The following is an 18,705-nucleotide window of genomic DNA, read 5'->3' on the forward strand; positions in this document are numbered from 1 at the left end:
GGATGATCTCCACATGTGTGGTTCCCACCATGAAGCATGGAGGAGGAGTTGTGATGGTGTGGGTGTGCTTTGCTGGTGACACTGTCTGGGTTTTATTTAGAATTCAAGGCACAATTAACCAGCATGGCTACCACAGCATTCTGCAGCGATTCGCCATCCCATCTGGTTTGCGCTTTGTGGGACTATCATTTGTTTTTCAACAGGACAATGACCCAAAACACATCTCCTGGCTGTGTAAGGGCTATTTAACCAAGAAGAGTGATGGAGTATTGCATCAGATGACCTGGCCTCCACAATCACCCGACCTCAATCCAATTGAGATGGTTTGGGATGAGTTGGACCGCAGAGTGTAGGAAAAGCAGCCAACAAGTGCTCAGCATATATGGAAACACCTTCAATATTGTTGGAAAAGCATTCCAGGTGAAGCTGGTTGAGAGAATGCCAAGAGTGTGCAAAGCTGTCAAGGCAAAGAGTGGCTACATTGAAGAATCTAAAATATATGTTGATATATTTAACACTTTATTGGTTACTACATGATTCCATATGTGTTATTTCATAGTTTCATGCCTTCACTATTATTCTACAATGTAGAAAATAGTAAAAGAAAAGAAAAACGCTTGAATGACTAGGTGTTTCCAAACTTTTGACTGGTACTGTATATACACATGCATACATACTGTACATTTGACTGGCAACATATTTTATGTTAAAAAATCTCTGCGACTCTGGGAATTGTGGTCTTCAAGAGCTTTTGACTGTGATTTGGTGGTCCCCTGAAAGGGGGAACAAGACAGAGTGGTTCACATCTTAGGCCTTATTACAACATTTTTCTCTGTCTTTTCCCCCTTTTTTCACACTGTCTTTCACTATAAAGTGTGTTAGGGACGTGAGTGATACAAAATTGAAGTTGATTGATCAGTTGAATTTCCTAGCACAAATACAAATGTGCTATATCTTAATTTGATCTGTGTTGTCGAATGGAATTTTCCTGTGCAGCAGGAAATGCAAACATGTAGTGTATTCAAGGTTTAAAAAGGCTTCTAAAGTTTGTAATTTACACCTAAAAAAATTTCAGACTTGATTTGCCCTAACAAAAAATGTATCAACCCTTACAAAATGTAACGCTCGTCCTCCTCCTCGTCTGAGGATGAGCAAGGATCGGACCAATATGCAGCGTGGTATGTATCCATAGTATATTTATTTGTGAAAGACGAACACGAAGAACACTTGAACAAAATACAAAATAACGTGAACAGACCTGTACTTGAGAACATAAAACAAGAACAGGAAGGAACACACTAACGAACGAACGAACGAAACAGTCCCATGTGGCACAAACACTGACACAGGAACAATCACCCACCAACAAACAGTGAGAACAGCCTACCTTAATATGGTTCTCAATCAGAGGAAACGTAAAACACCTGCCCCTGATTGAGAACCATATCAGGCTAATTGAAAATGAACCCAACATAGAAACACATAACATAGAATGCCCACCCAGCTCACGTCCTGACCAACTAAACAAAGACAAAACAAAGGAAATAAGGTCAGGAACGTGACAGTACCCCCCTGTGGACAGATGGGTGGGCATCTGTCCACGGTGGCGGCTCTGGCTCTGGACGTGGTCCCCACCCCACCATAGTTAATCCCCGCTTCCGTGGCCTCCTCCTAATGGCTACCCACCATATTAACCCCACTGGATTATGGGGCAGCACCGGACTAAGGGGCAACACCGGACTGAGGGGCAGCACCGGACTGAGGGGCAGCACCGGACTGAGGGGCAGCTCCGGACTGAGGGGCAGCTCCGGACTGAGGGGCAGCTCCGGACTGAGTGACGGCTCTGGCAGGTCATGGCTGGCTGACGGCTCTGGCAGGTCATGGCTGGCTGACGGCACTGGCAGGTCATGGCTGGCTGACGGCACTGGCAGGTCATGGCTGGCTGACGGCACTGGCAGGTCATGGCTGGCTGACGGCACTGGCAGGTCATGGCTGGCTGACGGCTCTGGCAGGTCATGGCTGGCTGACGGCTCTGGCAGGTCATAGCTGGCGGGCGGCTCTGGCAGGTCATAGCTGGCGGGCGGCTCTGGCTGCTCCTGTCTGGCGGGCGGCTCTGGCTGCTCCTGTCTGGCGGGAGGCTCTGGCTGCTCCTGTCTGACGGACGGCTCTGAAGGCTCAGGACAGACGGGCGGCTCTGAAGGCTCAGGACAGACGGGCAGCTCTGAAGGCTCAGGACAGACGGGCAACTCTGAAGGCTCTGTACAGACGGGCGGCTTTGAAGGCTCAGGACAGACGGGCAGCTTTGAAGGCTCAGGACAGACGGGCAGTTCAGACGGCGCTGGGCAGATGGATAGCGCAGACGGGCAGTGCAGGCGGCTCTGGGCAGACGGGCAGTGCAGGCGGCACTGGGCAGATGGGCAGTGCAGGCGGCACTGGGCAGACGGGCAGTGCAGGCGGCACTGGGCAGACGGCAGACTCTGGCCGGCTGAGGCGCACAGTAGGCCTGGTGCGTGGTGCCGGAACTGGTGGTACCGGGCTAAAGACACACACCTCAAGGCTAGTGCAGGGAGCAGCAACAGGGCGCACAGGGCTCTGGACACGCACAGGAGGCCTCCCATGTCCAGTGCGTGGTGCCGGAACTGGTGGTACCGGGCTGGAGACACGCACCACAGGGCTAGTGCGTGGAGGAGGAACAGGGCTCTGGAGACGCACAGGAAGCCTGGTGCGTGGTGTTGGCACTGGTGGTACTGGGCTGGGGCGGGGAGGTGGCGCCGGATATACCGGACCGTGCAGGCGTACTGGCTCCCTTGAGCACCGAGCCTGCCCAACCTTACCTGGTTGAATGCTCCCCGTAGCCCGACCAGTGCGGGGAGGTGGAATAACCCGCACTGGGCTGTGTTGGCGAACCGGGGACACCATGCGTAAGGCTGGTGCCATGTATGCCGGCCCGAGGAGACGCACTGGAGACCAGACGCGTTGAGCCGGCTTCATGGCACCTGGCTCAATGCTCAATCTAGCCCAGCCAGTGCGGGGAGGTGGAATAACCCGCACCGGGCTAAGCACACGTACAGGAGACACCGTGCGCTTTACCGCATAACACGGTGTCTGCCCGTACTTTCGCTCTCCACGGTAAGCTCGGGGAGTTGGCGCAGGTCTCCTACCTGACTTCGCCACACTCCCTTGTAGCCCCCCCCCCCCCCCAAAGAAATTTTTGGGGCTGACTCACAGGCTTCCAGCCTCGCTTCCGTGCTGCCTCCTCATACCACCGCCTCTCGGCTTTAGCTGCCTCCAGCTCTTCACGAGGGCGGCGATATTCTCCAGGTTGTGCCCAGGGTCCCTTACCGTCCAGAATTTCCTCCCATGTCCAGAAGTCCTGCGTATGCTGCCGCTGCTGTCGCTGCTGCCCGTTACCACGCTGCTTGGTCCTTGGTTGGTGGGTGATTCTGTAACGCTCGTCCTCCTCCTCGTCTGAGGATGAGCAGGGATCGGACCAATATGCAGCGTGGTATGTATCCATAGTATATTTATTTGTGAAAGACGAACACGAAGAACACTTGAACAAAATACAAAATAACAAAACGACGTGAACAGACCTGTACTTGAGAACATAAAACAAGAACGCACGAACAGGAAGGAACACACTAACGAACGAACGAACGAAACAGTCCCGTGTGGCACAAACACTGACACAGGAACAATCACCCACCAACAAACAGTGAGAACAGCCTACCTTAATATGGTTCTCAATCGGAGGAAACGTAAAACACCTGCCCCTGATTGAGAACCATATCAGGCTAATTGAAAATGAACCCAACATAGAAACACATAGCATAGAATGCCCACCCAGCTCACGTCCTGACCAACTAAACAAAGACAAAACAAAGGAAATAAGGTCAGGAACGTGACACAAAAATGTAAATTAATTATAATGCAGGAATATTTTCCTGCTGTGAGAAACTGCTCAAACTGGTCAAACCAGTGGCTTTTATAACCTTGTGATGCTGCCCAATGGGGCTATAATTTATATATTATATATCATATTACAGTACAATGATGAGAAATCTCCATTACATGAGGCGGGATCACACCCTGCTCATCAATGACTGCTGTAAACTTAACTCCAACTGTGGATGGGAGAATAAGAAGGTCCTCTCAGAAAGTATAGGAGAGGTAGATTTTTACAGCTAAAGGAAAATGCTTTATTCTCTCATCCATCTCATGAAATTAACACACACACACACACACACGCAGGAACATGCCCGTGCGCAAACACACACACAGTACACACACACAATACACACACTCAAGGAGACCACACACTCAAGGAGACTAAGAGTTTGGACCATTCTAAAGGTATTGTCATATTAAAAGGAGATCTCTTTCCTATGGGCTTGGCTCCTCTCCCATGCCCAGTCAGATGAGACTGCAGTCAGAAAATCGATTCTAATACCGTCCGTACTGTACCTCACTGGGTAACAGCTTTATCCCTCAACATGGGGTGGGGTAGAGAGGACTGCAGTCATGATTACAGAAATATGCTGTTCTGCCTATCTCCATTTGGCCCATACACTGGACAACCATTGCCACATTATTTTACTGTGTGTGTGTGTGTGTGTGTGTGTGTGTGTGTGTGTGTGTGTGTGTGTGTGTGTGTGTGTGTGTGTGTGTGTGTGTGTGTGTGTGTGTGTGTGTGTGTGTGTGTGTGTGTGTGTGTGTGCGTGCAAGTTTGTTTAAATGTGTGTGTTTGTGTCTTTGTATTTTGTGTGTATGCATGTCTGTGTGTATAAATGTGTGTAGACATAATTTCTCCCCTTGTATGTCTGTCTGTAGAATGAACGAGCCCATTGTTTTGTAATTACAGCGGTGCACTGAGAAAAAGAAGAGACGGAACACCACATCTCTCTTCTAATGAACTGTCATAACACACACTGAGGAGGGCGGGAAACACAGCAAGCATGAATTATGACTACGCACCTACAGTCACACAAACACACAGACACACAGACACACAAACATAAAACCCACATCATAATATGGGCTGGGAGAAGAGACACTAAACAGAAAGCCTGAGTTATTGTTGATATGCTCAAATGAGATAAGAGGTTAGTAATGGGGTGTAAAGGACAGAAACTGACATAGAAAGACAGATCTGTTTAGAGAGAGCTGTGTATAGTGAGTTCTGCAGTGTGTTTCTCAGTCTGTGCGTGTGCGTCTGTTTCCCAGTCTGTCAGTGTGTGTGTGTGTGTGTGTGTGTGTGTGTGTGTGTGTGTGTGTGTGTGTGTGTGTGTGTGTGTGTGTGTGTGTGTGTGTGTGTGTAGCTCCTGTACCTTTCGGTCTACGCAGGCTACAGATCGTCCAGCCAAGCGGTTGGCTACATCACGGTGTTCGTTAATGTCGTCGTTTAACAGATCTTCAAACCGGCCATTACGGAACTTAAAGAGCTTATCAGAGTAGGTGGCACGACCTTCAGGAGAGGAGGAGTATAGGAGAGGAGAGGAGAGGAGAGGAAAGAAGAGGGGAGGGGAGAAGAAAAGAGAAAAGAACAGAGAATATTTTAGATTTAAATGAAGATAAAACATCTAGAATCCTATACAACCATTTTGGGGGTAAATAAAGTAAAGAGAAATGATAAAGCTGTGATATTGTAGTTTTGGCAGTCAGTCCTATAAACTCTCAGAAGATTAATAGCGACACAAAGTCCTTATCTGTTACCTGATGAAGTCTGTGATTAGAAATGTTTATCTCTGCTATATTGATCCTCCCTTCTGTGTTTGTGTCTGCAGAGAGATGAGAGGACGTGATCCGTGTGTATGTGTGTGTGTAATCGTGTGTGCGTTTTAGTGCATGTGCGAGTGTATGTATGTATGCTTAAACGTGTGCATGCATCTCTCTGTGTGTGTGTGTATGTGGGTGTGTGTGTGTGTGTGTCTACCTGAGAAGGCATTGTTGGTATTGAGCACATAGATCTCCTCTCTTCCGTCTCCATCAATGTCGCAGGCTGTCACTCCGATGGCATTGCCTTGGCGATCTCTCAGAGCATAGAAAGGGGAGCTACGGTTGTCGACAGCAATGTTGACCAGTCTCTTCTTCTGCTTGTCGTACTTCAGAACCAGGTTGGGACCATTGTACCTGTAAGAGACCAACAGAGTTAAAGGCTGCACATCATGTAAACCCTTTGAGCTAGGCAATAGCAACAACAGAGTTACAGGGCACAGAGTTCCAGTGTTTACTTTAATATTTGCATAAATAATCGTTGCCTTTTCATGGACATTATTCTATCGGAAGTTTTGAGAGATCCCACTTGAAGATTTGTGAGGTATTGTTAGGGTATCGGTTTTAAGAAGAGTTAAATGTCGCCCATAGGGCTGCACCTAAAATCATCAATCAGGGAGTAATTGCCTTCTTGTATTTAATCGCCTCAAGATCGTGTTAACCCTCTGAGCTAAAGTTTAGGTATTAGCAAACACCAGTTTATGTCTCATACCTTCAGGTATTTAGAATAATGTAAAAATGTTCAAGCCCCAGGTAAGGTTCATGAGAGTTCCCTTAGAAAAGTCAGTTTCTAAAACCGTGTAGTTACTACAGTAGTTATAGGCTGGATGTTATAGCCTGTAGATGTTATAGGCTGGACGTTATAGGCTGGATGTTAAAGGTCGTAGATGTTCAAGGCTGGATGTTATATGCCGCAGACGTTAAAGGCTGGATGTTATAGGCCTTCGATGTTATTTCTTAAAAGTCTATGCCGTTTGGGGGGGGTTCTAAGCTGATATATGGAATTGTTTTAGGAAGGTCACACCATGGATCATTTAACTATTTGATTTTGAATTTTAGGACCCCTATAGGTATCCCCCAGAAATATTAAAACAATTATTTATAATATTACATTTTTGACGTGTCTTTCTAGGAAATATAAGAAAGCTTTGGAAATTTTTGACACATTTAACCCCTTATTTTTATAGGCCCATGACACCATTGTGTTCGTGAAAGTCTCCCCTGAGGTCATATTAGTTTGTAGCCCAAACGGTTCGGACACTACAGACAAAAGTTGGCAAATTAGCGTTACTGATTTCAGACGAGTCCCGTGAGGCTTGTGGGGGTCGTAGATCAAAACAGAAAACACCATCATGTTTGTGAGAGTCTCCCATTTCTATAGAATGGTATTAGTTTGTAGGCCAAACCGTTCAGATGCTACAGGTGTTTTTGTGAGAAGACGGATTTTCCGGATGTCTGTTGGTCTGAAACAGTGCTGTAGCTCTGACACTTTCCATCGCAGATGCAGCAGTGAAACATAGGCAGATGCGAAGAATTGAGACACAGCCCATGCAAAAACACGGATATCTCTAGCTTAAACCGATGGATTCTTTATGTTACTTAGATTCAATCAATCAAATGTATTTATAAAGCCCTTTTTACATCAGATGTCACAAAGTGCTATACACACACCGGTACACATAGGCTGGATGTTATATGCCGTAGATGGTATAGGCTGTTTGTTATAGGCTGTAGATGTCAAAGGCTGGATGCTATAGGCCATAGATGGAGCAGAGAGATGATGGGAGGTCAAACAGAGTAAACCTGTCATTTATGGACACTTATCTGACGATCAGTGCTATCCATCATCCTTGGGACGTCCCAACCCTAAAACTTAAACCTTAAATTTAACCCCTCCCCTTACATTTAACCATAACCATGACCCTTACTTTAACCATTTTAAAATGTCAACCTCAATTGGGTAGGGACGTCCCGGATAGCACATACCCTTATCTGACCTCAGGAATTCATTGAAAACTTGTCTCATACTTTGACTACAGATGTGTTCTATGGAACATAGACATATATTAAACTGTGTCCCATCTCGGCAACCCAGAACCAAATATCGCGTGAGATTTGGTTCTGGGGAGAGAGTTTGAGACTGAACTATGTCAAAATATATGTCTATGGAATAATAATGCTGCTCAAAGATATACATGTATTCAGTAGGCTATGCCCCAGTATTTTATGTCTGAGGGACAGGTTTACTTCCAAAGGGCCAGGTTTTTTCAGTGAGGTTAAAACACCAAAAAATAAAAGCTAAAACATTAAACTATGTTAAATTACAATTTATTTTTTTATATATCTCACCATTATTTAATCTTTGTCCTCAATGTTCCCTTTAGAAAATATTACCACCTGGTTCAAATCTGGCCATTTGTCATGAATAATGAATAAAGGAGAAGAGAAGGGGATCTTCAGACAATGTGAAGGTTACCAGCCTGCTCTGATGAAAGGTTTGCTGCCAAAACATCTTGTTTTTAAGAATAAAGGGCCACTTCTTATTGAACTTCCAATCACTTAACTTCAACTAGATGCCACACTTCACTAAACTATATCATAATCATGGGATGACAGTGCTTAATTTCACCATCCCTGTCTCTGCCTCTACCTCCACTCTCCTGTATACTGCAGTCTTGCCAAACCTCTATCAGTGTAGCGCCATCGAGCATTATCCATTCCCATGAGCACCACTTGTCGAAGCCTCAGGACACCCTTATACACTTTCATCCTGTAAAGCACTTTCTTTGTCATACTTGTTCAGCCCTTCTCTCTCTTCCATTAGCTCAGAAAATGACCGATCTCTTCCCCCCTTTTCTTGTACATTTAGCTAAGTGAGTGACAGAACACTTCCTACCCTCAATCTTGTCCTCTTGGTCAGAAATGACAGATCCCTTTCCCCCTCTTCATCTATGTTTAGTTCAGTGAAGTAAAGATACCTTAACATAAGAGCAAGAGCTAAGGACCTATTTAAACTTTAGTTAAGCAAACAATAGATCACTTTCCATTTTTCCCACCTTGTTGGGGTTATTGGAGAGATCACTATCTTGTCTTGGAATCGCTGTAATTGTCTCTTAGGTCCATAAATGGAAGAAAGCGTTTTACTGCTATAAACTCCCTGATTCTCCTGTTACTGTGAGAACGAATCAATTTTCCTCTTGAAACAGAATGGGATTCCACATTGTATAAAACAGAGAAGACATTTTGTTATGTAATTATCTGTAATAGACATAATTTGTGATAGTACCACCTTGTATTTCACTTACTGTTGAAGCATGTCATGGTGGATTTTCTTGAGGCAGTAGTGAATTTAAACAGGATAGAGGTTGTTTTAGGTTTGTTTCTGTAATGTTACATTAAGGTTGATGTCATTTTGGCCACCCTGTGAATTTTCTATAAAACATGCCCTTGTGGATTTTCTTGAAGCAGGAATAAATGTAACAAGGTCAAACATAATTGAGAGTATATTGAATAGGCTGTTTTATAACAGTTTTGACCAGTCATATACAGTGCCTTCGGAAAGTATTCAGACCCCTTGACTTTTTCCACATTATGTTACAGCCTTATTCTAAAATGGACTAAATAAAAACAAATCCTCAGCAATCTACACACAATACCCCATAAAGACAAAGCGAAAACAGGTTTTTAAAAAATGTTGCAAATTGATAAAAAAAAAGAATATTCCTTATTTACATATGTATTCAGATCCTTTGCTATGAGACTCAAAATTGAGCTCAGGTGCATTCTGTTTCCATTGATCATCCTTGAGATGTTCCTACAACTTGATTGGAGTCGACCTGTGGTAAATTCAATTGATTGGACATGACTTGGAAAGGCACACACCTATCTATATAAGAACCCACAGTTGACAGAGCATGTTAGAGCAAAAACCAAGCCATGAGGTCAAAGGAATTGTCCGTAGAGCTCCGAGTTCCGAGACAGGATTGTGTCGAGGCACAGATCTAGGGAAGGGTACCAAAACATTTCTGCAGCATTGAAGGTCTCCACGAGCACAGTGGCATTCTTAAATGGAAGAAGTTAGAAACCACAAAGACTCTTCCTAGAGCTGGCCGCCCGGCCAAACTGAGCAATCGGAGGAGAAGGGCCTTGGTCAGGGAGGTGACCAAGAAGCCAATGGTCACTCTGACAGAGCTCTAGAGTTCCTCTGTGGAGATGGGAGAAGCTTCCAGAAGGACAACCATCTCTGCAGCACTCTACCAATCAGGCCTTTATGGTAGAGTGGCCAGACGGAAGCCACTCCTCAGTAAAAGGCATATGACAGCCTGCTTGGAGTTTGTCAAAAGGCACCTAAAGACTCTCAGACCAGAAGAAACAAGATTCTCTGGTATGATGAAACCAAGATTGAACTAAGGGAACTCTCATGACATCTGGAGGAAACCTGGTACCATCCCTACGGTGAAGCATGGTGGTGGCAGCATAATGTTGTGGGGATGTTTTTCAATGGCAGGGACTGGGAGACTAGCCAGGATCGAGGCAAAGATGAACGAAGCAAAGTACAGAGACATCCTTGATGAAAACCTGCTCCAGGGTGCTCAGGACCTCAGACTGGGGTGAAGGTTCACCTTCCAACAGAACAACGACCCTAAGCACACAGCCAAGACCACGCAAGGGTGACTTCGGGAAAAGTTTCTGAATGTCCTTGAGTGGCCCAGCCAGAGCCCCGACTTGAACCGGATCAAACATCTCTGGATAGACCTGAATATAGCTTTGCAGCAACGCTCCCTTTCCAACCTGACAGAGCTTGAGAGGATCTGCAGAGAAGAATGGGAGAAACTCCCCAAATACAGGTGTGCTAAGCTTGTAGTGTCATTCACAAGAAGCCTCAAGGCTGTTATCGCTGCCAAAGGTGCTTTAACAAAGTACTGAGTTTTGGGTCTGAATACTTACATAAATGTGATATTTCAGTTTTTTATTTTTATAAATGAGCAAAAATGCGTGCCACTTTCTCAATAATTGACGCTTCCGCGTTGTGCTGTTAATTTATTTATAATAGTTTTCAAAACCAATGAAGATGTCCAGTGAAAGCACATATGCAATTTGTTTACACAACAACAGTATAGACTTGGAAACACAAACCTCTACGGGATCGGTGTCCCTATACCGGGACTGTTGAGCTAAAGTGCGCTAATGTGATTAGCATTACGTTGTAAGTAACAGCAAACTTTCCTGGACATAGACATGTCTTATATGGGCAGAAATCTTACATTTGTGTTAATCTAACTGCACTGTCCAATTTACAGTAGCTATTACAGTGAAAAAATGCCATGCTATTGTTTGAGGAGATTGTACAACAACCAAAAAACTTTTATCACGGCAACTGGTTTGCTACATTCACCTTTGAAGGTAAATAATGTACTTACATTCAGTAATCTTGCTCTGATTTGTCATCCTGAGGGTCCCAGAGATAAAATGTAGCATAGTTTTGTTTGATAAAATCAATTGTTATATTCAAATGTAGGAACTGGGTTCTACAGTTTGAACCCCTGCTGTCTCTGGCTCCACACCCACCCCACCTGGCCATCTACATGTGTGAAAGTGTACAAGCTAATGATACATCATGTAAGACATTCCTGGGCGTGTGTAAAGTTAAATATTGTATTACCATATCATTGTTGTATGTTCTCTATAGTTATGTACTTGAACATGTATCAATTGACCAATTCGGCACATTTGGGCAGACTTGATACAAATACTATGCAGTATTGCAATGCTCCACTGGATTAATCTGAAACTTGGCACACACACTGATGCCATCTAGTGGCCAAAATCTAAATTGCGCCTAAACTGCAATATTATATTATGGCCTTTCTCTTGCATTTCAAAAATGATGGAACAAACATGTTTTTGGAAAAAGCATGTTTTTTTGTTTGTATTATCTTTTACTAGATCTAATGTGTTATATTCCACTGACTGGTTTTGACAGGTTCTTCTAAGTTCTTTTGACTGGTTCTGAGACCTTCTAACTTACTCACCTGGCTATGAACATCTCCAGATCATCCACTGCTTCCTATGTCTAACATATTCTGGATCTGACACATTCTGACTGGTTCTGACCAATTCTGACTAGTTCTGATTAGTTCTAATGACCATGTCACTCACTCACCCGGCTACAAACATCTCAAGGTCTCCATCGTTGTCTACGTCGGTGACAGCCACTCCGTAGTTGAGCTGGGTGGGATTGTTGTCATAGTCCGGAGGAAGCATGGTCTCTGTGACCGCTGAGAACATGGGCTCTGACCGTTGGGCCGCAGAGAGGACAGGGAGGAATATACACACCCACAGGGACATCATCACCTGTAGACAGAATCACAACCTTAGGGATGCAAAATTTGAGCATCTTTCCCAAAATTCCAAAGTTTTCTGGAAATCTTGGTTGAAAAATTCTACATTTTCTGCATATTCCCTTCCGATTCAGGAAATCTCCTAAGCAGGATTTCTGGATAACCTTGATATGTTGGTCAAATTAGCATAATTTTGCAACCCTCAACACCCTCAGAACAGCTGGGCAGTGGAGATGAAAATATGACATCACATTGACATCATATTCTGGATGAAAACTGTCTTTCTGGTTGAGAAGATTATAACGAGAACCAAACCAAATAGTCACTATTACAACCAGGTAAATACTTGTTTTTTCATAACAAAATGTAATGGAAAAGGTGTCGGGCATATTGTAACCGTCGATGGCCACCAGATTATCACCAGTTGATCTCGCATTAAACCATCAATAAGTGCTAAATTCACCAACACAGCTGATCTCATTTGCAACCATTATTGGTCACCTCATAACCGCACCCTAAAAGCTGATGTCGATGACACCTTAGTTCTGCTTGCTACCAAAGTCTTTGAATATACAGTACCAGTCAAAAGTTTGGAAACACCTACTCATTCAAGGGTTTTTCTTTATTTTTATTATTTTCTACATTGTAGAATAATAGTGAAGACATCAAAACTATGAAATAACACAACCAGCTTCATGAAGAAATCACCTGGAATGCATTTCAATTAACAGGTGTGCCTTTTCCAACAGTCTGAGCACTTGCTGGCTGCTTTTCCTTCACTCTGTGGTCCAACTCATCCCAAACCATCTCAATTGGGTTGAGGTCGGGTGACTGTGGAGGCCAGGTCATCTGATGCAACACAACATCACTCTCCTTCTTGGTCAAATAGTCCTTACACAGCCTGGAGGTGTGTTTAGAGTCATTGTCCTGTTGAAAAACTGGATGGCGTATCGCTGCAGAATGCTGTGGTAGCCATGCTGATTAAGTGTGCCTTGAATTCTAAATAAATCACAGACAGTGTCACCAGCAAAGCACCCCCACACCATCACACCTCCTCCTCCATGCATCAAGGTTGGGAACCACACACGCGGAGATCCTCCGTTCACCTACTTCGCGTCTCACTAAAAAACTCAAATTTGGACTCATCAGACCAATGGACAGATGTCCACTGGTCTAATGTCTATTGCTCGTGTTTCTTGGCCCAAGCAAGTCTCTTCTTATTATTGATGTCCTTAGGTAGTGGAATGAAATAAATGAAACGGAGTCAATCAATCGACCACGAAGGCCTGATTCACGCAGTCTCCTCTGAACAGTGGATGTTGAGATGTGTCTGTTTCTTGAACTCTGTGAAGCATTTATTTGGGCTGCAATTTCTGAGGCTGGTAACTCTAATGAACTTATCCTCTGCAACAGAGGTAACTCTGCGTCTTTTTCCTGTGGCGGTCCTCATGAGAGTCAGTTTCATCATAGCACTTCATGGTTTTTGTGACTGCACTTAAAGAAATGTTCCGAATTGACTGACCTTCATGCCTTAAAGTAATGCTGGACTGTCATTTCTCTTTGCTTATTTGAGCTGTTCTTGCCATAATATGGACTTGGTCTTTTACCAAATAGGACTATCTTATGTATACCTATCCTACCTTGCCACAACACAACTGATTGGCTCAAACGCATTAAGAAGGAAAGACGTTTTCAAAATGTACTTTTAACATGGCACACCTGTTAATTGAAATGCATTCCAGGTGACTACCTCATGAAGCTGGTTGAGAGAATGCCAAGAGTGCGCAAAGCTGTCATCAAGGGAAAGGGTGGCTACTTTGAAGAATCTAAAATCTAAAATATATTTTCATTTGTTTAGGTGTCTTCACTATTATTCTACAATGTAGAAAATAGTGAAAATAAAGAAAAACCCTTGAATGAGTAGGTGTGTCCAAACTTTTTGACTGGTACTGTATATTCGCCCTCTGGTGGGTATTATCATCAGAAAAACTTAGTCCTACATTTTGACCAGACTATTTAACAATCATTCCGTACAACTGAAATAATCTCTACTGTGGCAATTTTTGTATGCATGGAAAACTTATGTTACCCTACTCTTACTATTTGATCAGTTTCCAATCCATGCAGTCCATTAAATACCACTGTCTTTTTTTTATTGTCTGGTATGGCCATTTCTTATAAAGATCTGGAGTAAAATATTCCTGGACTGTCCATATTTGAAATGTGGAACTAAATTTCGTGATTCATTTTTTTTTTTTTGTCAAAATAACATTTAGGCTAATAAAGTTATTTCAATTGGCATATATTATACAGTATTATTTTGCCATTTAAGATGAAACTTTTGAATGAAATATAGGCCTCCTTCTTCTATATTCTTATACTCAAATATCTTTTACAGCCTTACGGTTTTTGATGCTCCTGATGCTCGATATTTCATTGCGGGTGGGAGTAGAGAACCTAGAAGCAGCTGTCTGGTATCATAATCACTTGACACAGATCGGCTAGTTTATTCTTGTGGGCTGTAATGCGTAGCACAGTACTACATTATGCCCGTTGGTTGCAAGGCTCTCGTCATGTCTTCATAAAAAATCATTCTGACCACTAAAAAGACAATAACAAAACAGTCTTCTACAACCTGTATACAACCTAATCATGACGTCATAATGAGGAAATGGCAACCAGTTTTGACCGCTGGGGAAGGTCATTCCCATTGTAAATGTCAAGCACACACACACATACACACACTGAACCTGATGGCCTTATAAAAGCTGACAACTTGATTTACCAACTGACTGTATAAACACCATAAGCCATCATCACAGTCCCTCAGTTCTAATGTAATACAACAGAACCATTCTCATCTCAGCTCCCTAGTGCTGTGGATTCACTCACTGCTTAGTGCTTACACACACCGTTCTGCTTTGCCTCTGTCTGGGTGATATATGACTCTTTAACATCCTCCTCAACAATTCAATTTGAGATAAAACGGCATCATTGTCCCAGTAATCGGGGTAGGGTAATAGCAAGCTGTGTGTGTGTGTTTGTGTGTGTGTGTGTTTGTGTGTGCGTGCACGTCCATGTGTACATCCGTGTGTCAGAGGAGGCTGGTAGGAGGGGCTATAAGTGGACGGGCTCATTGTAATGGCTGGAATAAAATAAATGGAACGGAGTCAAACATGAGCTTTCCATATGTTTGATACAGTTCCATTCATTCCATTCCAGGCATTACAATGAGCCCATCCTCCTATAGCTCCTCCCACCAGCCTCCTTGGCCGTGTGTGTGTGTGTGTGTGTGTGTGTGTGTGTGTGTGTGTTGGCAGCACAGTGATAAGAGGGTAGCGTTCAGCAAAGACAGTCTTGCGTTCATCGCCTCTGGGTTAATGAATGGTAGAGAAGGGAAGAGATGTGGCCGTTTCTACCCATTAGAAGCGAGCATAATGACTGATGAGTCTGGGAAATACAGGCCGTTTTACAGGCCTGCTAATGCTCTGTAATAGATAAGAGGGCAGGACATACATTATAAAAGGGGAGGACAGGAAGGGATAGATGAGTAATGGAACTTTGACTGAAACTATAACTTCACAAAATATGAAGGAAAATGTGTTATGTTTTATAGGTGCAATGTTGGCCAGTGGTTGGTGAGAAAGTTTAAGGGTATACCACTTAAATAGAAACAAACTAACAAAATACATGCATTGATCAATTAATAATTACCGACGCTGCACACTCTTACCCTACTACAAAGATTAAAGATGTGTCACGTTGTATAATGATAGGAGGCAGGGAACCAGGTGTGCATAATGAGACAAGACAGTACGGTGGTAATGAATCCAATTCAGTGACGCCTAGAAGGCCAGTGACGTAGACCTCCGGAGCTGGTGAACGGAATGAGCAGCAGTACCGGGGGGATCCGTGGCAAGATGGCACCGACAGAGGGCTGTCTCGCTTCTAGTCCTTAAGAAACTTTGCAGTATTTAGTTTTTTTATGTATTATTTCTTATATTGTTAGCCCAGAAAATCTTAAGTTTTAATACATACAGCCGGGAAGAATTACTGGATATCAGAGCGACGTCTACTTACCAGCACAATGACCAGGAATACGACTTTCCCACCCAGGGCATTTTAACTTCTTGAGCCTATGGGGGCGCCATTTCGACTTTGTAAAAATGAGTTCCCAAATTAAACTGCCTCGTACTCAATTCTTGCTCGTACAATATGCATATTATTATTACTATTGGATAGAAAACACTCTCTAGTTTCTAAAACCGTTTGAATTATTTCTCTGAGTGAAACAGAACTCATTCTGCAGCACATTTCCTGTCAGGGAGTGAGATTTCAGAAATCGAGGTCCCTGTTCTGAGGTCAGTTTATAAGTCCCCATGTAAGCCATCGGGCTACATGCACTGCATACGTCTTCCTCTAGATGTCAGTAAGCGGGGAGAATTTGAATGGAGTGGATTGCGCAATCTGGGACCCTATATAAGACCGTGGAACGGAAGTACCGTCCTTTTCAACGGTGCGCCTGGCGCAAGAAGACATCACAATGGCGTCCTGCAAACGCTTTCGTTTTAGTAGTTCTATATCTCCGGTCATGTTTTTATTCGTTATAGGTGTTAAAGACATCATAAGGTAGTTAATTTAAACCGACTTATAGCAGTTTATAGCAGTTTATTGCGATTTTCTGGGATTTCTTTGTCATGCGCTTTCACGAGTTGGACACGTCTCCAGTGGGTGGCTATCGTTAGCTGCTATTTCGACAGGAGAAGAGGACATCTTTCAACCCAAAGACGATTGTTCTGGAGAAAGGACACCTTGCCCAAGATTCTGATGGAAGCTCAGCTAATAGTAAGCAGTCTTTATGCTGTTAATTCGTACTTATGTTGACAAATGTCAAATAATAATTCCGCCATGAATTATGGTGCGGTCTCGCTTTGGCGCACGCTGTATTGCGCAGTAACGTTAATTTTAAAAATCTAACACAGCGATTGCATTAAGAACTAATTTATCTTTCATTTGCTGTCCAACTTGTATTTTTTAGTCAAGTTTATGAATAGTTTTCGATTAGAATAGGTGCCTCTCCAAGATGGCGCCGGACAGATTGCTTGAGGTTTTGGACACTATTCTCATTGTATAAGCACGATTTGTGCCGCTAAATATGCACATTTTCGAACAAACTCTATATGCATTGTGTAATATGATGTTATAGGACTGTCATCTGAAGAATTCTGAGAAGGTTAGTGAAAAAATTAATATATTTTGGTGGTTTATACGTTATCGCTATTTTTGCCTTGAATCAATGCTGTTGTGATGTTTGCTATTGTGGTAAGCTAATATAACGCTATATTGTGTTTTCGCTGTAAAACACTTAGAAAATCTGAAATATTGGCTGGATTCACAAGATCTGTGTCTTTCATTTGCTGTACGCTGTGTATTTTTAAGAAATGTTTTATGATGAGTAATTAGCTAATACACGATGGTCTCTGTAGTTATTCTAGTCGCTTTGGTGAGAGTTGTGATGGTGGCTGCAATGGTAAACTATGATTTATACCTGAAATATGCACATTTTTCTAACAAAACATATGCTATACAATACATATGTTATCAGACTGTCATCTGATGAAGTTGTTTCTTGGTTAGTGGCTATTTATATCTTTATTTGGTCGAATTTGTGATAGCTACTGATGGAGTAAAAAAATGGTGGAGTAAAAAAGTGGTGTCTTTTGCTAACGTGGTTAGCTAATAGATTTACATATTGTGTCTTCCCTGTAAAACATTTTAAAATTCAGAAATGATGGCTGGATTCACAAGATATGTATCTTTCATTTGGTGTCTTGGACTTGTGATTTCATGAACATTTTATTATATGATATCCCTGTGGCTTTAGGCTAGGCTATGCTAGTCAGCTTTTTTGATGGGGGGGATCCCGGATCCGGGTTTGAGAGGTGTTAGAGGTTAACTGATTCCAGAGGCCTACCCAATACAACGCCGCCGTAGAAGAGGGAGAGGCAGTGGCGCGCACACCACCCACCGCTTCCAAGTATATTACTCGTTAATGTCCAGTCCCTAGATAACAAGGTCGATGAAATCAGGGCAAGGGTTGCTTTCCAGAGAGACATCAGGGATTGTACCATACTCTGTTTCACAGAAACATGGCTCTCTCAGGATATGCTGTCTGAGTCGGTACAGCCACCTGGATTCTCAGTGCGTTGCGCTGAATAAACATCTCCAGGAAGAAGGGCTGGGGGTGTATGTTTCATCATTAACGACTCATGGTGTAATTGTAACAACATACCGGACCTCAAGTCCTTTTGTTCACCTGATCTAGAATTCCTCACAATCAAATGCGACCGTATTATCTCCCAAGAGAATTCTCATCGATTATTGTCACAGCCGTGTATATCCCCCCTCAAGACGATACCACGACGGCCCTCAAGGAACCTCACTGGACTTTATGCAAACTGGAAACTATATATACTGAGGGTGCATTTATTGTAGCTGGGGATTTTAACAAAGCATATTTGAGAACAAGGCTACCTAAATTCTATCAGCATATTGATTGCAACAATCACGCTGGAAAAACACAGGACCACTG

At 43.3% G+C, this 18,705-nt stretch overlaps 1 protein-coding gene across 1 annotated transcript in view; it reads right to left on the reverse strand.

The window, feature by feature from the left end:
• The window catches only part of crtac1b (cartilage acidic protein 1b), a 56,777-nt gene extending 44,657 nt beyond the window's left edge, over positions 1 to 12,120 (reverse strand). The window contains exons 1-3 of the mRNA XM_038990619.1: positions 11,936 to 12,120; positions 5,933 to 6,129; positions 5,328 to 5,464 (exon numbers count right to left, since the gene is read on the reverse strand). Of these exons, the coding sequence (XP_038846547.1) occupies positions 5,328 to 5,464; positions 5,933 to 6,129; positions 11,936 to 12,120 (519 nt within the window). The remainder of the gene's footprint in view (positions 1 to 5,327; positions 5,465 to 5,932; positions 6,130 to 11,935) is intronic.
• Between the last annotated feature and the right edge of the window lie 6,585 nt (positions 12,121 to 18,705).

This window comes from Salvelinus namaycush, chromosome 4 (genome assembly GCF_016432855.1).
Source record: "Salvelinus namaycush isolate Seneca chromosome 4, SaNama_1.0, whole genome shotgun sequence".
Taxonomy (NCBI): Eukaryota; Metazoa; Chordata; class Actinopteri; order Salmoniformes; family Salmonidae; genus Salvelinus; species Salvelinus namaycush.